At 39.9% G+C, this 21,954-nt stretch overlaps 1 protein-coding gene across 1 annotated transcript in view; it reads right to left on the bottom strand.

Annotated features, from left to right (window-relative positions):
- Positions 1-21,954, bottom strand: part of HSF4 (heat shock transcription factor 4) — a 328,795-nt gene that overhangs the window by 95,909 nt on the left and 210,932 nt on the right. Inside the window, exons 4-6 of the mRNA XM_053700352.1 lie at positions 11,625-11,749; positions 11,382-11,457; positions 6,896-6,960 (exon numbers count right to left, since the gene is read on the bottom strand). Coding sequence (XP_053556327.1) covers positions 6,896-6,960; positions 11,382-11,457; positions 11,625-11,749 — 266 coding nt within the window. The remainder of the gene's footprint in view (positions 1-6,895; positions 6,961-11,381; positions 11,458-11,624; positions 11,750-21,954) is intronic.

The raw sequence follows: 21,954 nt of genomic DNA, 5'->3' as shown, positions 1-21,954 counted from the left end.
AAGGATCATGGGAGACAGGCTGATAACAGGAAGGTTAGTAAGACCAGCTCCTTATGATGAGAGATGGGTTTTGCCCTAGAGTCCTATATTGAATATGAGGAGATGTGTTTAAATGTTATGTCACAACCTACAGATAGACTCTAGTCTGGGACTGTGTCAATTTCTTGGGATTTCTTGTCTCGGGAGTCCTCCAGATTAAAGCATTGACTAGGGTACTTTCTCACCACACAAACAATAATCTGAAAATAGGGTTAGGCTAGAGTCATTTTTAACTTCTACTCTTAATGAGCCGCTCCCGATATCGCCGCCACCTAAATAAATCTATTAACCCCTAATCTGCCGCTCCCGATATCGCTGCCACTATACTAAAGTTATTAACCCCTATTCCCCTGCACCCCAACATCGCCCACACTATAATAAATCTATCAACCCCTATTTTTATTTCACAGGTAAGTTTGTATTTATTTTAACTAGGTAGACTAGTTAGTAAATAGTTATTAACTATTTAGTAACTTCCTAGTTAAAATAAATACAAACTTACTACTGAAAGAACTGGAGTCTTATGGTGCAGCCTCCAACTTCCTCCTCAACTTAAATAAATCCGAACATATGAACATCAATACCCCCCCACAACATATAACTACCTTACATGAAAAATATTCGATTCCAATTGCCCGTTCTAGACTTAAGTACTTGGGGATACACCTCACACCATGTATACAGGACCTTTTTAAACATAATTTCATTCCCTTGAGAGAAGACATTGTAAGGGACCTCTCCTGCTGGAAGAACAAACCCATCTCCTGGTTAGGAAGGATAGGAGTCTTTAAGATGAATATCCTTCCTAGAATTCTTTACTTCCTCCAAGCACTACCTATCCCATTATCAGAAGGATATATTAAAAAACTGCAAACTACAATAGAACGCTACATCTGGGCGAACACCAGACCCAGGGTACCAAAGAAAACCATGTACTTACCTAGGAGTAGAGGAGGGTTAGGTTTGCCAAATTTAGAGGCATACAGAAGATCGATTTTCCTACAGCGGGTAGTAGAATGGTCACATAACAAACCAGATAAAGCTTGGATACACTTAGACAGGCAAATATTTACATTGAACAATGTAGGGACTACGGCATGGATACATCCTGCTAGCAGGCCGAAGCAAATTTCAAAATACCTTATAACTTCAGAAACGCTGGCTGTATGGGACAAAACTTTAGCAACAAGTACTCACATCTCCTCTAGGAACTCCCCCCTCACACCGATTATAGAAAATCCTGACCTCCCATACTGGAGGTTGGGCTTTCGTATCAAACACCCCTATAGTCTCGGTACAGGGTCCATGCACTTCCTTAAAGAGCATAACACATTTAAAACGCAGGGCCAAATGGCAGAGGTCCACGGGGAAATATTTTCCGCGTGGCTCAACTTTAACAGACTGCTCCACTATATCTCCCATCATAAAAACAGGGATGACCTAGGTAGAGAACCCACATCTTTTGAGAGCCTTTGCACCCTCCCAAACACACCAAGACACCTCACATCCATCTTATACAAAATAATTTCCTCTGACGCTGACTTACCACTCCCAACTTATACTTTTTCTTGGGGCAAGGAGTTGCCCCAGGAAATAGAAGATGATACATGGCTGAGGGCCTTCGAGCTCATGAAACGCTCCTCGGTCTCCGCTAATATACAGGAGATACACTTTAAGCTCTTAAGCCGCTGGTATCTTACTCCGGTCAGGCTTCACAGAATTTTCCCCTCGTTGAGCAGCTCCTGCTGGAGAGGCTGCGGCAAAGAAGGCTCACTGTCACATATATGGTGGTCATGCCCCAAGTTGGGCAGCTATTGGACAAAAATTATCCCCGTCATGTAAGACGTTCTGAACATTCACATATCAAATACTATGGAAAGTATACTGTTTTGCTCCTTACCAATTGTCAAAGAGCCGGCCAAATTGGCCCTCATGTTGATAATGATTACAGGAGCAAAAAAACTTATACCTAAAAGATGGAAAACCCAATCAGTTCCAACAATGGAGGAATGGAGGAGGGAGGTCCTGGACCTCATTACTCTAGAAAGATATCATCTCAAAATAAATAAACTTGATACCCATGAGATGATCCAGGCAATCTGGAGCGGTACTATTTAAGAGGTGAGGGGAGGGAGGGAGGGAAGGATATTCTATGTTCCTTCCCCTCCCCCCCCCCTTTTTTTTTTCTCTCTCTCTCTCTTCTCTCTATCTTCCCTTTTCTATGCCTATTCTATCGTTCTCACTAGTGGAATGTCGCTTTCTTTAGGTACACAGCTGTGCGTGAGGCTGAGAAATCATAGGTTTTCACAAAAAAATTATGCATGAAGTTTACTTTATTTAATCCTTTGAAGCAAGACAAACTGTTTAAAATGAAAAAAGAAAAAGAGAGCAATATATATGCATGTTCTGGTTCACCCAATTATATGTTACTTTATGATGTAATGGAAGCATGGTTGTGAACATTGTAAACCTGTGATTTAATCAATAAAGCTCTTTTGAAACAAAAAAATAAATAAATACAAACTTAACTGTGAAATAAAACCTAAGCGGCCTTACACTAAAACCTAACATTACAAAAAATAAAAAACACTAAAATTACAAAAAATAAAAAAAAAACTACCATTACACAAAATACCAAATGAAATTATCCAAAACAATAAAAATTATTCCTAATCTAATACCCTGTTAAAAAAAACATCCCAAAATAAAAAGCCTAATTTATAATAAACTACCAAGGGCCCTTAATGGGGCCTTTTGTAGGGCATTGCCCTAAAGATAACAGCTATTTTTCTACTAAAGAAAAACATATACCCCCTAACAGTATATAAACCCCGACCCCCCAAACCCACAAAATATAAACAAAGTAAAACCTAATCTACTCATTGCCCTGAAAAGGGCATTTTATGGGCATTGCCCTTAAAAGGGCATTCAGCTCTTTTTCCTGCCCTTAAAAGGGCATTCAGCTCTTTTATGAAACCCCTAATCTAAAAATAAAAACCCACCCCAAAACTAAAAAAAAAACATTACACAAAATAACAAACGAATTATCCAAAATAATAAAAAATATTCCTATTCTAATACCCATTTAAAAAAAAATAAAAAAAATAAAAGAAACCTAATCTAGAATAAACTACCAATAGCCCTTAAAGGGGCCTTTTGTAGGGCATTGCCCTAAATATATCAGCTCTTTTTGAAGAAAAAAAAATAATACAAGGACCCACTAACATTACAAACCCCCCCCCCCCAAACCCACAAAATAAAAAAAAACTATCTAAAAAACCTAATCTACCCATTGCCCTGAAAAGGGCATTTGTATGGGCATTGCCCTGAAAAGAGCATCCAGCTCTTTTGCTGCCCTTAAAAGGGCATTCAGCTCATTTAAGAGTGCCCACCCTAATCTAAAAAAAAACCCACTCCAAAAAACTTTAAAAAACCTAACTCTAACCTCTCTTTAGGTACTCACAGTTGTTGAAGTCCCACTTGAACGATCTTCATCCCAGGGGGCTCCATCTTCATCCAGGCGGCATCTTCATCCAGGCAGCTCCATCTTGATCCATTGCGGGACCGGCATCTTCTTCATCTTTGCGGAGGTGGAGCGGTCGATGCGGGAAGGTGGAGGTCCAAGGCAGAGGTCCAGACGAAGGTCCAAGGCGGAGGTCCAAAGCGGAGGCCTATTGATCCGACATGGAGGTCCTCTTTATGCGATCGTATGCCGCACACTGAGGATTGAATTGCAAGGTACCCCTTTTATACTGGGGGTACCATTGCATTCCTATTGGCTGAAAAATTTGAATCAGGAAATAGGAATTAGGGATACTAAAATCCTATTGGCTGTTCAAATCAGCCAATAGGATTTAAGCAGCTCTCATTCTATTGGCTGCTTAAATCCTTTTTCAGCCAATAGGAATGCAATGGTACCCCCAGTATAAAAGGGGTACCTTGCATTTCAATCCTCAGTGTACGGTGGACAATCACATGAAGAGGACCTCCACACCAGATTGATCGACCTCCGCCTGCACCTCCGCCTTGGACCTTCGCCTAGACCTCCGCCTCTGCGCATCGACCGCTCCGCCTTTGCAGGGATGAAGAAGATGCGATGGATGAAGATGGAGCCTCCTGGATGAAGACCTCTCGCCGCCTGGATGTCCGGACTTCAGGAACTGTAAGTGGATCTTCGGGGGTTAGTGTTAGAATTTTTTAAACTTTTTTGGGTGGGTTATTATTTTAGTTTAGGGTTTGGGCTTGTCTTAAAAGAGCTAAATGCCCTTTTCAGGGCAATGCAAAAGAGCTAAATGCCCTTTTAAGGACAATGCCCATACAAATGCCCTTTTCAGGGCAATGGGTAGCTTATGTTTTTGTTAGAGTTAGGTTTTTTTTATTTTGGGGGGTTGGTTGGGTAGTGGGTTTCACTGTTGGGGGGTATTTTACAGGTAAAAGAGCTGTTTAACTTAGGGCAATGCCATACAAAAGGCCCTTTTAAGGGCTATTGGTAGTTTATTGTAGGCTAGTTTTTTCTTATTTTGGGTGTTTTTTTTTTATTTTTATAGGACTATTAGATTAGGTGTAATTCTTTTTTATTTTTGATAATTTCGTTTGTTTATATTCGTAATTTAGTGTTTGTTATTTTTTGTAATTTATTATATTTTATTTTTGTAATTAGATACTTTGTAATTTTTGTAGTAGTGCTAGGATTTTTTAAATGTGTATTTTAGTTTTCTTTAATTGGTAGTTAGTTTAATTTTAGTTTAATAGTTATATTAGTTTAAAGGGTAGTTTAAACTTCGTTTTTTTAATTTGACAGGTAAATTTTAATTTAATTTAAGATAGGGAAAATGTAATTTTAATATAAAGTTAGGGGGGGCATTAGGTTTAGGGGTTACTAGTTTAAATTAGTTTATTGTGATGTGGGGGGCTTTCTGTTTAGGAGTTAATAGTTTAATTTAGTATATTTCGTTGTGGGGGGCTTGCGGTTTAGAGGTTAATAGGTTTATTATAGTGGTGGCGGGGAGAAGTGGAATAGGGGTTAATAACTTTAGTATAGTGGGGGCGATGTGGGCGGGCGGAAGATTAGGGGTTAATAATATTTAAATAGTGTTTGCAATGCTGGAGGGCGGCGGTTTAGGGGTTAATAACTTTATTATAGTGGTGACGATGTTGGGGAGTGGCAGAATAGTGGTTAATAAATTGTATTAGTGGCGGCGATGTCGGGAGCGGCAGATTAGGGGTTGATAAGTTTAATATAGTATTTGCAATGTGGGAGGGCCTCGGTTTAGGGGTTAATAGGTAGTTAATGGGTGTTTAGTGTACTTTGTAACAGTTTAGTTATGAGTTTTATGTAACAGGGGCAGCATTGCACCAGCAGTTCACAAGAACTGCTGGTGCAATGATAAATGCTGCAGCGGACATGATACTCTACATCGTATCATGTCCGCTCTCACTATGATAAATATACCCATAATAATCTAAATAGATAATGGCTCATCTCTGTGCTCTAACATACACAGAGCCAGGTGTAACTTAAAAGAAATATTAACTCCATGCCCTGTACATTTTACTTTCTGAGCTACAACTTGCAGCCTATTTTCTTAATAGCTTTGCCTCACTCATTAGAACAGGGCCCTTTACAGGACTGACAATTACCCTACCGTCAGCTAAATTTCCCTCTAGCACCAGAAGAGAAGTGTTAAGACCAGGTCCTAGTACATATTGCTAAAGACCCTAGAGATATTTAACATATTATTTTGCTGCTGCTAGACTCAATTTTCCCTAGATTAGAATAAATGATCCCTATTAAATGATGGGCATGACTTGTTCCTTTGATTTAATTAGAGTGTTATTTAACTAGGTTCCTGATATCATTTACTATTTTATTGTTACTTGATCTGCTTGCCCAGTTTGCACATTTTCACATTTGCACATTGTCATTTTCTAGTTTAACAAGACCCCAGAATGGCCTCATTAGATTGAGGAGGGCAATTTACCCCAAGTAAAAATGAGGATGATATAGCTAATGAGTGCCTTTTAGAGATTATATCTTGTTGCATTCTGGTAAGTCTAACCTACTATACGGTTTAATTTAATACCTACACCTCTTGTTGGTACTTCTTATAATTGTTGCTTATATTGTACTATGATTGTTATATCTGTTCTGTACTCATGTATAGATACATATGATTAATCTCTTATATAATATTGTATGTGAGTTGATGTGTATGATATTTCTGGATATTTCTAATATATATCCTTAAAAATTTTTTTTTAAAAAAAAGAGCAAAATCACCAATAGATTGTGATTTAGGCCTAAGAGTTTGTTCTAAAGAGTTACTTTGGATCAACTTTTTCTATATTTATCTTGTTTTTCCATTTCATGCAAGCATCTATATATGTACATGCTTTTTAGTGGCTAGGTTAATTTGGGGGGTTTTCAGCAGCTAAACAGTAATTGTAGTTTGATTGTCAATGTTATATATGCAGTTTCTTGCTCCAATACTTTGTTTAATATACAAATTAAATAAATATATTCTTTGTAACTTTGCCAGTTTCATTACTTGCACCCTTTTAAAAAAATGCCCGCTATATGCCACACTCTTTACTGTTTGGGATCTTGTACTTTAGCCCATGTTCCCTCTTTCTTTATCTCCCATCTCTTTCAGCCCCTACAATAAGCCAGAGCTGAGAGGGCTCTTTTTTAAAACAGTCTCTGAAAGCCAGCGGTCAGCAGATCTGACTCAGCAGGTCTATTCAGCGCTATCACCAGGGTGACAAGGTCAGGTGACCTGCATTCAGGCCACGCTGAGCTTGTGATTCTGTGGGTGGGTAGGCTTTGTGTAAAGGGCTTCCTACCCCAGGCACTCACATCTTTCTCTTTATTCCAGTGCTGGTGGGGCCAGGAGGCAGTTGTCCGAACAGAAACTGGATTAACTACCAGGGAAAAGAACAGATCAGGTGTTAGTTACAGATCTCACATTTATGAATATCTGAACTCTGACCCTGTAAGCAAAAACACAGAAAAACATGAGCTTCAAGACAACAGGTTATTTCAAAAGATCCTACATGAGATTAAAATTCCTTCAGGGGAAATGTAAGCCTGACATATGTGTGACAAAAGTCTTAACCTTTAGACCTTACTGAAAGTATATGTTGGATGAAAAAGAGTTTGAGTTACGATTTGTAATAAGTTATAATGGTCAATACTGTGTTACTTAAAATTACCTCTGTATGTGTGTGTATGTATGTGTCTGTGTATGTGTATGTATGTATGTTTATGTGTGTGTGTATATGTGTATGTATGTGCATGTATGTACTTGTATATGTTTGTGTGGATGTGTGTATGTTTGTTTATGTGTGTGTGCATGTATGTGTGTATTTGTGTGTATGTATGTATGTTTATGTGTGTGTGCATGTATGTGTGTATGTGCATGTATGTGTGTATGTGTGTGTATGTATGTATGTTTATGTGTGTGCATGTATGTGTGTATGTGCATGCATGTGTGTGTGCGCATGTGTGTGCATGTTTTGTATGTGTGTATATGTGTGTGTGTTTAGGTGTATGTGTTTAGGTGTATGTGTGTGTGCATGTTTTGTATGTGTGTGTGTGTAGTATGTGTGTGTGTGTGTGTGCATGTGTGTGTATGTATGTGTGTGTGTGTGCATATGAGTATATATGTGTGTGTGTATGTTTTGTATGTATGTGCATGTTTTGTATGTGTGTAGTATGTGTGTCTGCTTGTATATATACATGTGTGTGTGTGTGTGTTTATGTGTATGTGTGTGGGTGTATGTGTATATGTGGGTGGGTGTATGTGTATATATGTGTGTGTATGTGTATATATGTGTGTGTGTGTATGTGGGTGGTTGTATGTGTATGTATATGTACGTGTGTGTATGTGTATGTAGGTATGTGTGTATGTGTATGTATGTGTGTATGTGTATATATATATGTGTGTACGTGTGTGTGTATGTGTATGTATGTATGTGTGTGTATGTGTGTATATATATATATATATATATATATATATATAATATATGTGTATATATGTGTGTGTATGTGTATATATGTGTGTGTGTATGTGTGTATGTGTATATATGTGTGTGTATGTATGTATGTGTGTGTGTGTGTGTGTGTGTGTGTGTATGTGTATATATGTGTGTGTATGTATGTATGTGTGTGTATGTGCATATGTGTGTGTGTATGTGTATGTATGTATGTGTGTGTATGTGTATATATGTGTGTGTATGTATGTGTGTATGTGTGTATGTGTATGTGTGTGTGTGTATGTGTGTGTATGTATATGTGTGCGTGTATGTGTGTGTATGTATATGTACGTGTGTGTATGTGTGTGTATGTGTGTGTGTGTGTGTGTGTGTGTATGTGTGTGTGTGTGTGTATGTGTATGTGTATGTATGTGTGTGTATGTGTATGTGTATTTATGTGTGTGTATGTGTATGTGTATGTGTATGTATGTGTGTGTATGTGTATACTGCAGCACTGGCTTTGAGATAACTTCAACAGCACTGTAGTGACAATCCTGATATATTTCTTCCAAATTACTCCATTTTCACTGTACCCACATTTGTATTCTCTCTATACCCCAGCCCTGCATTCTTCTTATACCGCAGTCTGCCCTGCACCTTCTATTTATATCCCCGTTCTGCATTCTAGTGTAATGCATTTTTCACTACACTCATTATTATATTCCTGTTAAACCACACTAATACATTATATGCAAAATGAAATACTGTATTCTCTTATGCACCCTGTACATGTTTCTATATATAACAGTTTTACATTATTTTTACATTATTTCTTTGTTTCCCTGTATATCCCCCCCTTTTGTTCCCTCTATACACCAGTCTTGCATTCACTATAAACCCCATTCCAGCTTATACCCTGGTTCTATTTTCTTTCTACGTCACAGTCTCTCCCTATGGGCCTGATGGTCTAAAGCTCGCCCCTCAGACGAGATGATCTAAGAAGTCTTGTCAATACAACAAGGCCCTGTAAAAATAAATAAATGCACAAATTGTATCTTGAGACATGATATTGTCCCTAAGCTGTATTCTTTATGTGAAGGAGAGACTCCTACATTACAGTATAAGGTGCGATTTCTCTCCATGCCAGTGAGTTTTTGCTCATCAGGTCCTATGTACGTAATCCAGTCCTATATATTCAGCCCTGTGTTCCCTCTATACACAGGTAGCATTTTTTCTAAACCCCAGTCTATACCCTGTTTACATATTCTCTCATTATGGGCCCGATGACCTAACGCTCCCCACTCTGGTGACATTATCTAAGTCTCATCTGTACTATGAGGTCCCTCAGACAATTTTAGAAATGCAAATTTTAGCTTATGAGCTGTTTATCTCTCTATGTAGAGCCCAAAAAAAGCCTCTAAAAATATTGTGTGATTTCTCTAGATGCCAGCAATTTTTGATCATAAAGCCCTATGTCTGTATTACAAGAGGCTGATGGGACGAATGGCCCCTGATACCCCGGTTTCGGCACTAGCCTTCAGGCTCGCCAAGAAAAAGCAGTTATGAAGCAGCGGTTTTAAGACCGCTGCTTCATAACTGATCCTGAGCCTCTGAGATTGCGGTCTGCAATCCGTCCGATCCTATTTGATAGAGTTGATTGACACTCCATGCTAGCGGGCGATTGGCCCCAAATCTGCAGGGGGCGGCATTGCACAAGCAGTTCACCAGAACTGCTTGTGCAATGTTAAATGTTGACAGTGTATGCTGTTGTTATTTAGCAATGTCTGTCCGACATGATATGCTACAGTGTATCATGTCGGACAGACAATGATAAATCGGCCCCTAATCCTGCATTCTCTATATCACAGCGCTTTGGTTTCACACCCATTACTTACAATAACCCATGTCAACAGTTTTTCTACAATACAGTACGGCCATCTATCTGTCTCATTCTCCCATATTTGTGCTATTTGTTACACTTGCACCTCACCTTCTCTGACCGTTTTGTATATCAATTTATTAGCTAATGTTTTGTTACAACAAAGTCCTGTATGCTTTACATCACTATAACTTACTCCTACATTTTCTCTATTTTCCCTAATTGGATTTTGTATTATTGCATATTCCTGAATTCCAACTATAATCTGGTTCCTGATTTCTCTCTGTACATCTCTCCAGCATTCTCTCCCATCTGTAATCTGTCACTCTCTATCTCAGTCTTCCTTTTACCCAAAATGTTCCAAACATATACTAGTTCTGTTCTTTGTGTTAGACTTGTGCGCGGCGAAAAAAATTTGTTTCGGTTCGTTTCGGATCAATTCGGATGTTTTCGAATTTCATTTTCGGATCGATTAGAATTCGGATACATTTGAATGCATTTGTTTCGGATTCATTCGGATTTGAATAAATTCGGATGTATTCGGATGTATTCGGTTCGGATTAAATTCGTAAATTCGGAAGTTCGGTATGTGTTAGGTGGGATGTGCTGTGTTTTAGACTAGTATTATGTACTGTAATATTAGGTGTAACCCATAGCAGAGTGATATAACCTAATATACAGTACAATACTAGTGTAATTGTGATTAGTCCATGGCCATCCGAATGTTACGAATAAATCTGAACTAATTTGGATTTATTCGTTAGATTCGGTGCTATGGTAATTCGGAAATTCGAATCGATCCAAATCGCCGAATTTGACAAATTTGTCCGAATTTAAATTTGGAACGAAACAAAACGCACATGTCTACTTTGTGTGTTGCTGTTTGATAATCTTGTGAAAAGCTCGTCCATTTTTTCTCAAATGTTCGTATTTTCATCATAGCTAATCAAGCATTGCTCATATTCTCCTTACACACAATGTTTAGCAGTGTTTATCAAAATAGTCTAACCATACTACATTTATTTCCCAAAATCCTGTCCTATTCTTATATTCTTCCCAGTCTGCTATCTTTGTATTCTACCCAGTAAGATTTTCCTTAATCAGGCACAAAGTCAATATATGTTTTAAGCCTCAGTTTTCTTCTCTCTAGTCTCTCTCTCTTTCTCTCTTTCTCTATATATATATATATTGTATAATATCCGGCCCCTCTGTTTCTTTGTTCTTTCTAGTTCCTTTCTTTCTGTTTTGATCTCTAAAGTCCTTCTCTATAGTCTCTCTTCCTTCCCTTTGTGTTGTATTCACTCTATCTCTCTCTGTTTTATTCTCTCCAGTACCTCCCTCTCGGTATCCTGTCCAGTTTCTCTCTGTTCTGTGTTATCTCCATTCCCTCTGTATGTGTTTTCCCAGTCTGGCCCCCTCATATGTACAGTGATCAGGTGTGAGAGAGCTAAATTCATGTGCTTTTGAATGGGCGAAAGGAAGTGCTGACCTTATTAATAATCTTCTGCTGCTGGGAATGGTTTTGCCTGAGGGAAACTACCTCCCGCCACAGGACCTCATTCTGCCTGCAAGAAAGAATGAACATAGTGTGACTCATGCTTTTTATATTTGTGATTATGTAATGATTATAGTTTGTTACACAGCTAGTACTACTAATTGGTTTCAGTGCATATGCATTAAATACTGATGCAGTGTTTTGGCTTCTTCTGTTACTCTTTGCCCATTGACTCACTGCTTCATGTCCTGCATTTGACATTCTGTGTTCTCCTGTTGTCCCCTAAGGGTCTGGACCTCATACAGGAGCCGGCTCACATCCTCATGACGAAGCTTTGTTTCTTCACTTTTCACCACAGACACCTGCTGACAATAAAAGAGGCTTACTGTAATCCAGGATCAGATCTAGAATATTTCTTCATATACTCATATAAGAAAAAAACATCCAGTAGGTGCGTTAAAGCACCAAGCCTATAATGTAAACAATGGTATACAAGTAGATATCTGAAGGCTGCCCAGTAGATAGCATGACTGTGATTTCCCAGTTTACCCAGGCAGTAGACATAATATGGCCTAAGATTCAAAACAATGTATAAATGTGTTCTACACAGCTATATAGACTGCACAAGTAAATTGACACAGTATTAGAATATGGTATTAGATTATTGCTTAGCAATACTTCTAAATTCACAGTAGCAACATAACAAGTAAAGCTCATGTTAGTCTAGGAGGCTATATAAGGGATATGTGACAAGCTTGGGATAAACATGCTCTGAATCTCTTCTAACAAGCTTAAACAGTAAAGGGACATAATAATATCCCGCTGCTAAGTGGAGACTATGTGGGTATTCTCCTGGCTGCCTAACTAATTATGTAATGGCTATCCTTTGAGGCACCTGAGGAGAGGTTAAAAAAAATCTTGAAGAAATTCCAATAAATGAGGAATCTGCCCTTTTAAAACTGGAAATTGATGTTGTAATATTCTTTCTGAAGGGATATCTCAGCTGATGAAAAAAGCTTTCCATGCTTGCAGCAGAGTTGCAATAATTTGACAGCTGGGCATTAACAGCAGCACCAACATTGCTGTTATGTTATGTAAGGTAGAAATAGATCCAAAGTTTTAGACACTGGATACAATTTTATTATTTTTGCCGTTTTTTTCTGGAACTTTAACTGCTTTTCTGGCATGATGTATTTGAATCAATGCAGGAGCAATTGGAAAAATATCACAAGCTCTGGATTTAAACTAAATCAATCAGAAGTGGTACAGAAGTCAAATGATCATACTTAGCTTCCTGTAAAGGATGCTTAATTATCTTATTAGGTGCCTCCCCAAGCAAATTTACATCTCCTACACATCAATGAATACTGTGCACATTAACATACCCTTGGAGTATGTCTAAATACAAAAATCTGTAGCAGACCTACAAAAGTAAATCAGTAGTAAGCAATAGTAATAATGTAAATGCTGCTCTGTATAATGATTTTGAGGATAAATAAAAAGGACCTGAAACCTGCACTAATAAAAAGTCCCCCTGCATTAGGATTGTACACATTCTGCCCACACCTCTGTATACACTGGCTGCAATAACCCCCCCAGAACTGCACTTTCTGCCCCAATGGTAGATCTGCCCCTGATGCAACATTATGTTGGTGCAATAAACTACTCAAGATTACATGAAAGCCTACAATAAACATGGTTGATAGAGCTACACTTGCAACTTGGTGACCCTTGATGTCATCAATAAAATTCATGTCCAATGAAAATCTCCAACTTCATTCAGATTAATTAGTAGAATGGCTTGAAGTTCTCTTTTAGGGGCATATTTATCAAGCTCCGTATAAAACAGAAGTTATAAAGCAGCGGTCTAAAGACCGCTGCTCTATAACTTGTCCGTCTGCTCTGGGGCGGCAGACAGAAATCAAACCAATTTAATACGATCGGGTTGATTGACACCCCCTGCTAGCGGCCGATTGACTGCAAATCTGCAGGGGGCGGCATTCCACCAGCAGTTCACAAGGACTGCTGGTGCAATGATAAATGCTGACAGTGTATGCTGTCGTCATTTATCGATGTGTGGTGGACATGATATGCTACTTTGTATCATGTCAGTCGCACATTGATAAATAGGCCCCTTGGGTCTGATGATCAAAGATTCTCCTGCTTGGAGAGAAATTGTAGTGCAGATTTCACAGGGGCTGAACTCACTAAATGCTCAAAGAAAAAGTGCGGAACTCTCCAGCACTGTGAGAGCTTTCTCCTTTCTGTATCTGAAGGAGAGACAAGTCCAGTGCAATAAAGCACTGCATGATAAGAGAGTTTTGTTACACTTATACTTTGTGCATTTTATTTTACATTACCTAACACTTCAGATTGAGTCCTGTCAGTATTATTACATTTTAGCTTTGCACTTTCCATTTTATATTTTAATACATTTAGTTCCACCAGTGATTTTATAAATTCTTATTATGTTTTGAAACTTTCTGTGTTACTTTAACAAATTAGGATCATACATACTACATGTATTTTCTGTGTATCTTTTACATGTCATGAACCAAGACTTCAGACTAAAAAGAAAAAGAAAAGGTTTGTGAGGTATTCCAAACATTAGGGCCATGGGGGGATTTGAACACATGGCTCTGAGTCTTTACTTGTATGTTGAGCCAAAACCAGTTCTAGCAGTCTGAGAATTTCAAATGCAATATCATGAAACTTAAAAAAAACTGCCAAATGTGTATTTGACTAATTGTATTTTCACCTGTGCTAAACACAGGTGCTCTCAATTTTGGTTATACTCTGAGCCAATACTGTGCAAAACATTATTATTTAAGGCTGGCTGTTAGGCTGCACATTGTCTTCACATTCACCTAGATTACGAGTTTTGCGTTAGAAGATGTGCGGTGCTAAAGAGCAGTTTATGATCACCGCTCACTTACAGACAGTGATGGTATTACGGGTTTTTAGAAACCCGGCGTTAAGCGCAAAAAAGTGAGCGAAGAACAAAATTTAGCTCCACATCTCACCTCAATACCAGCGCTGCTTATGTTAGTGGTGAGCTGCTAAAACGTGCTCATGCACAATTTCCCCATAAGGATCAATGGGGGAGAGCAGGCTGAAAAAAAAACCTAACACCTGCAAAAAAGCACTATAACGCTCCTAACGCAGCCTATTGATTCCTATTAGGAAATAAAAGTTATGTCTACACCCAACACCCTAACATGAACCCCGAGTCTAAACACCCCTAATCTTACACTTATTAACCCCTAATCTGCCGCCCCCGACATCGCCGACACCTGCATTATATTATTAAACCCTAATCCGCCACTGTGGACACCGCCGCCACCTTCATTATAGTTATGAACCCCTAATCTGCTGCCCCTAACATCACCGAACCCTACATTATATTTCTCCAACATTGGTGTGTCCGGTCCACGGTGTCATCCATTACTTGTGGGATATTCTCCTCCCCCACAGGGAAAGGCAAGGAGAGCACACAGCAAGAGCTGTCCATATAGTCCCTCCCAGGCTCCGCCCCCCCAGTCATTCTCCTTGCCGCTCTGAACAAGTAGCATCTCCTTGGGGATGGTGAGGAGTTTGTGGTGTTTAGTTGTAGTTTTTTATTCTTCTATCAAGAGTTTGTTATTTTAAAATAGTGCTGGTATGTACTATTTACTCTGAAACAGAAAGAGATGAAGATTTCTGTTTGTGAGAGGATTATGATTTTAGCAGCAGTTACTAAAATCGTTTGCTGTTTCCACATAGGACTGTTGAGATGAGATAACTTCAGTTGGGGGAAACAGTTAGCAGGCTCTTCTGCTCAAGGTATGACTAGCCATATTTCTAACAAGACTGTGTAATGCTGGAAGGCTGTCATTTCCCCTCATGGGGACTGGTAAGCCATTTTCTTAGTCTCAAACAGAATAAAGGGCTTATTATGGGCTATAAACTGGTAGACACTTTTAGGGGCTAAATGGATTGCTTTATTTAAGTATTATATGCAGTTTGAAGTTGTATTTCACACTTTTATAACATTGGGGAACGTTTTTAGCACCAGGCACTTGTTAAGACACCTTCCCAGTCAGGAAGGGCCTTTCTCTGTAGTAGGCAGAGCCTCATTTTCGCGCCATTACTGTGCAGTTAATTTTGAGTTCAGTACATGCAGCTGCCTGTGTGAGGGTCTGGAATCCACTAAAAATGTTCCTAGAAGGCTTCATTTGGTATCATATACCCCCCTGGGATTGGTGACGTTGCAGCAAAGGCTATGGCTGGGACTGTAAGGGGGTTAAAATTAAAAACGGCTCCGGTTTCCACATTTTAAGGGTTAACAGCTTGAAAATTGGGGTGCAAAACTTTGAATGTATTAAGACACTGTGGTGAAAATTTGGTAAAGATTGGATAATTCCTTCATAATTTTTCACATATTCAGTAATAAAGTGTGCCCTGTTTAACATTTAAAGAGACAGTAACGGTTTTGTTTTAAAACGGTTTTTGTGCTTTATTAACCAGTTTAAGCCTGTTTAACATGTCTGTGCCTTCAGATAGATCATGTTCTGTATGTATGGTAGCCAACGTGGTTCCCCCTTCAAATATGTGTGATAATTGTGCCATTGCGTCCAAACAAAGTAAGGACAGAACTGTCACAAATTGTAAAGTTGCCCAGGATGATTCCTCAGATGAAGGAAGTAGACATAGTTCTACATCATCTCCTTCTGTGTCTATACCAGTTATGCCCGCGCAGGCGACCCCTAGTACTTCTAGCGCGCCAATGCTTGTTACTATGCAGTAATTGACGGCAGTAATGGATAACTCCATAGCTAATATTGAAATTTCTGATACAGGAAGAATTTCTCAGCAGGCAGAACCTGATGATGTGACATTTAAATTTAAATTAGAGCATCTCCGCGCATTACTTAAGGAGGTGCTATCTACTCTGGATGATTGTGACAATCTGGTCAACCCAGAAAAATTGTGCAAGATGGACAGTTCCTTGAGGTCCCGGTGCACCCTGATGCTTTTCCGATACCTAAACGGGTGGCGGACATAGTGAATAAGGAGTGGGAGAAGCCAGGCATACCTTTTGTCCCTCCTCCTATATTTAAGAAATTGTTCCCTATGGTCGACCCCAGGAAGGACACATGGCAAACAGTCCCTAAGGTCGAGGGGGAGTTTTCTACTCTAGCCAAGCGCACGACCATTCCTATTGAGGACAATTGTGCTTTCAAAGATCCTATGGATAAAAAATTGGAGGGTTTGCTTAAAAAGATTTTTGTACAGCAAGGTTACCTCCTTCAACCTATTTCGCGCATTATTCCTGTCACTACAGCGGCGTGGTTCTGGTTCGAGGAACTGGAAAAGTCGCTCAGTAGGGAGACTCCATATGAGGAAGTCATGGACAGAATTTACGCACTTAAGTTAGCTAATTCCTTTATTTTAGACGCCGCTTTGCAGTTAGCGAGGTTAGCGGCAAAAAATTCAGGGTTTGCAATTGTGGCACGCAGAGCGCTCTGGCTAAAGTCTTGGTCGGCGGATGTATCTTCCAAGACAAAATTGCTTAATACCCCTTTCAAAGGTAAGACCCCTTTTGGGCCAGAATTGAAAGAGATTATTTCAGTCATCACTGGGGGAAAGGGCCATGCCCTCCCACAAGATAAACCTTTCAAGGCTAAGAATAAGTCCAATTTTCGTTCCTTTCGCAATTTCAGGAACGGACCGGCTTCCAACTCGGCAGCCTCTAGACAAGAGGGTAACGCTTCCCAGACTAAACCAGCTTGGAAATCAATGCAAGGCTGGAACAAGGGTAAACAGGCCAAGAAACCTGCTGCTGCTACCAAGACAGCATGAAGAGGTAGCCCCCGATCCGGAACCGGATCTAGTAGGGGGCAGACTCTCTCTCTTTGCTCAGGCTTGGGCAAGAGATGTTCAGGATCCCTGGGCACTAGAAATAGTCTCTCAGGGTTATCTTCTAGAATTCAAGGAACTACCCCCAAGGGGAAGGTTCCACATGTCTCACTTATCTTCAAACCAAGTAAAGAGACAGGCATTGTTACATTGTGTAGAAGACCTGTTAAAGATGGGAGTGATACTCCCAGTTCCAACTGTGGAACAAGGTCAGGGGTTTTACTCAAATCTGTTTGTAGTTCCCAAAAAAAAGAGGGAACTTTCAGACCAATTCTGGATTTAAAAATTCTAAACAAATTTCTCAGAGTGCCATCGTTCAAAATGGAAACTATTCGAACGATTTTACCTACAATCCAGGAGGGTCAATTTATGACTACCGTGGATCTAAAGGATGCGTATCTGCATATTCCTATCCACAAAGATCATCATCAGTTCCTAAGGTTCGCCTTTCTGGACAAACATTACCTATTGTGGCTCTCCCATTCGGACTAGCCACTGCTCCAAGGATTTTCACAAAGGTGCTCGGGTCCCTTCTAGCGGTTCTAAGACCCAGGGGCATTGCAGTGGCACCTTACTTGGACGACATCCTAATTCAAGCGTCGTCTCTTTCAAAGACAAAGGCTCACACAGACATTGTTCTAGCCTTTCTCAGATCTCATGGGTGGTAGGTGAACATAGAAAAAAGTTCCCCGTCTCCGTCAACAAGAGTCCCTTTCTTGGGAACAATAATAGATTCTTTAGAAATGAAGATTTTCCTGACAGATGTCAGAGAGTCAAAGCTTCTAAACGCTTGTCAAGTTCTTCACTCTGTTCTACGGCCTTCCATAGCTCAGTGCATGGAAGTAGTAGGGTTGATGGTTGCAGCAATGGACATAGTTCCTTTTGCGCGAATTCATCTAAGACCATTACAACTGTGCATGCTCAAACAGTGGAATGGGGACTATACAGACTTGTCTCCAGTGATTCAAGTAGATCAGAAGACCAGAGACTCACTCCGTTGGTGGCTGACTCAGGATCACCTGTCCCAGGGAATGAGCTTCCGCAGACCAGAGTGGATCATTGTCACGACCAACGCCAGTCTATTAGGCTGGGGCGCGGTCTGGGATTCCCTGAAAGCTCAGGGTCTATGGTCTCGGGAAGAGTCTCTTCTCCCGATAAACATCCTGGAACTGAGAGCGATATTCAATGTTCTCCGGGCTTGGCCTCAACTAGCAAAGGCCAGATTCATAAGATTCCAATCAGACAACATGACGACTGTTGCTTACTTCAACCATCAGGGGGGAACAAGGAGTTCCCTGGCGATGAGAGAGGTGACCAAGATCATCAAATGGGCGGAGGATCACTCCTACCACCTGTCTGCGATCCACATCCCAGGAGTGGAAAACTGGGAGGCGGATTATCTGAGTCATCAGACCTTTCATCCGGGGGAGTGGGAACTCCACCCGGAGGTGTTTGCCCAGTTGACCCAATTATGGGGCATTCCAGACATGGATCTGATGGCGTCTCGTCAGAACTTCAAGGTTCCTTGCTACGGGTCCAGATCCAGGGATCCCAAGGCGACTTTAGTGGATGCATTAGTGGCGCCTTGGACTTTCAACCTAGCTTATGCGTTTCCACCGTTCCTTCTCATTCCCAGGCTGGTAGCCAGGATCAAACAGGAGAAGGCCTCAGTGATTTTGATAGCTCCTGCGTGGCCACGCAGGACTTGGTATGCAGACCTGGTGAATATGTCATCGGCTCCACCATGGAAGCTACCTTTGAGACAGGATCTTCTAGTACAAGGTCCATTTGAACATCCAAATCTAGTTTCTCTCCAGCTGACTGCTTGGAAATTGAACGCTTGATTTTGTCTAAGCGTGGATTTTCGGATTCTGTGATAGATACTCTGGTACAAGCCAGAAAACCTGTGACTAGAAAGATTACCATAAAATATGGAAAAGATATATCTGTTGGTGTGAATCCAAGGGATTCTCATGGAGTAAGATTAAAATTCCTAGGATCCTTTCCTTTCTCCAAGAAGGTTTGGATAAGGGATTATCAGCGAGTTCTCTAAAAGGACAGATTTCTGCTTTATCTGTCTTGTTACACAAACGACTGGCAGCTGTGCCAGATGTTCAAGCTTTTGTTCAGGCTTTGGTCAGGATCAAGCCTGTTTACAGACCCTTGACTCCTCCCTGGAATCTAAATTTGGTTCTTTCAGTTCTTCAAGGGGTTCCGTTTGAACCCTTACATTCCATAGATATCAAGTTGTTATCTTGGAAAGTTCTGTTTTTTGTTGCTATTCTTCTGCTAGAAGAGTTTCTGAATTATCTGCTCTGCAGTGTAATCCGCCCTATCTGGTGTTCCATTCAGATAAGGTTGTTTTGCGTACTAAACCTGGTTTCCTTCCAAAGGTTGTTTCCAACAAGAATATTAACCAGGAAATAGTTGTGCCTTCTTTGTGTCCGAATCCAGTTTCAAAGAAGGAACGCTTGTTACACAATTTAGATGTAGTCCGTGCTTTAAAGTTCTATTTAGAAGCAACAAAGGATTTCAGACAAACGTCTTCTCTGTTTGTAGTTTATTCTGGCAAGAGGAGAGGTCAAAAAAGCTACTGCTACCTCTCTTTCCTTTTGGCTGAAAAGCATCATACGATTGGCTTACGAGACTGCCGGACGGCAGCCTCCTGAACGAATCACAGCTCACTCTACTAGGGCTGTGGCTTCCACATGGGCCTTCAAGAACGAGGCTTCTGTTGATCAGATATGTAAGGCAGCGACCTGGTCTTCTCTGCACACTTTGTCCAAATTCTACAAATTTGATACTTTTGCTTCTTCGGAGGCTATTTTTGGGAGAAAGGTTTTGCAAGCCGTGGTGCCTTCTGTTTAGGTAACCTGATTTGCTCCCTCCCTTCATCCGTGTCCTAAAGCTTTGGTATTGGTTCCCACAAGTAATGGATGACACCGTGGACCGGACACACCAATGTTGGAGAAAACAGAATTTATGCTTACCTGATAAATTACTTTCTCCAACGGTGTGTCCGGTCCACGGCCCGCCCTGGTTTTTTAATCAGGTTTGAAGAATTTCTTTCTCTATACACTACAGTCACCACGGCACACTATAGTTTCTCCTTTTTTTCTCCTAACCGTCGGTCGAATGACTGGGGGGGGCGGAGCCTGGGAGGGACTATATGGACAGCTCTTGCTGTGTGCTCTCCTTGCCTTTCCCTGTGGGGGAGGAGAATATCCCACAAGTAATGGATGACAACGTGGACCGGACACACCGTTGGAGAAAGTAATTTATCAGGTAAGCATAAATTCTGTTTTATTAACCCCTAATCTGCCGCCCCCAATATCGCCACAACCTAACTACATTTATTAACCCCTAATCTGCCGTCCATAACGTCGCCACCACTATAATAAAGTTATTAACCCCTAAACCTAAGTCTAACCCTAACCCTAACCCCCCTAAGTTAAATATAATTACAATAAATCTAAATAAAATTACTACAATTAACTAAATAATTCCTACAATTAATTAAATACTTACCTATAAAATAAACCCTAAGCTGATAACTTTGGGGCAATGCCCTGCAAAAGGCCCTTTTAAGGGCTATTTGTAATTTAGTGTAGGGTAGGGCTTTTTTTTATTTTGGGGGGCTTTTTTATTTTGTTAGGGGGATTAGATTAGGTGTAATTAGTTTAAAAATCTTGTAATTATTTTATTATTTTCTGTAATTTAGTGTTTTTTTTCATATTTTAGATAATTTTATTTAATTGTATTTAATTTAGTTAATTTATTTAACTATAGTGTAGTGTTAGGTGTTAGTGTAACTTAGGTTAGGTTTTATTTTACAGGTAAATTTGTCTTTATTTTAACTAGGTAGTTATTAAATAGTTAATAACTATTTAATAACTATTGTACCTAGTTAAAATAAATACAAAGTTGCCTGTAAAATAAAAATAAACCCTAAGCTAGCTACAATGTAACTATTAGTTATATTGTAGCTAGCTTATGGTTTATTTTATAGGTAAGTATTTAGTTTTAAATTGGAATAATTGACTGAATTGTAGTAATTTTATTTAGATTTATTTAAATTATATTTAAGTTATGGGGGGTTAGGTTTAGGGGTTAATAACTTTATTATAGTCGCGGCGACGTTGGGGGTGGCAGATTAGGGGTTAATAAATGTAGGTAGGTGTCGGCGATGTTAGGGCCGGCAGATTAGGGGTTAATAATATTTAAATAGTGCTTGCGATTCTGGAGAGCGGCGGTTTAGGGGTTAATATATTTATTATAGTGGCGCGATGTCCGGTTTGGCAGATTAGGGGTTAAAAATTGTATTTTAGTGTTTGCGATATGGCAGGGCCTCGGTTTAGGGGTTAATAGGTAGTTTATGGGTGTTAGTGTACTTTTTAGCACTTTAGTTAAGAGTTTTATGCTACGGAGTTGTAGTGTAAAACTCTTAACTACTGACTTTAAAATGCGGTACCAGGCTTGACAGGAGAGGGTGTACCGCTCACTCATAATACCAGCGCTATGCAAGTCCCATTGAAAAAAGAGGATACGCAAAAAGTGAGCAGTACACCTGTATCTTAAAGACTCGTAATACCAGCTGGCGTTAAAAAGCAGCGTTGGGACCGGCCAACGCTACTTTTTAACCCTAACGCACAACTCGTAATCTAGCCGA

Source organism: Bombina bombina, chromosome 1, assembly GCF_027579735.1.
Source record: "Bombina bombina isolate aBomBom1 chromosome 1, aBomBom1.pri, whole genome shotgun sequence".
Classification (NCBI taxonomy): domain Eukaryota; kingdom Metazoa; phylum Chordata; class Amphibia; order Anura; family Bombinatoridae; genus Bombina; species Bombina bombina.
This window is presented reverse-complemented; position numbering and strand designations above follow the sequence as displayed.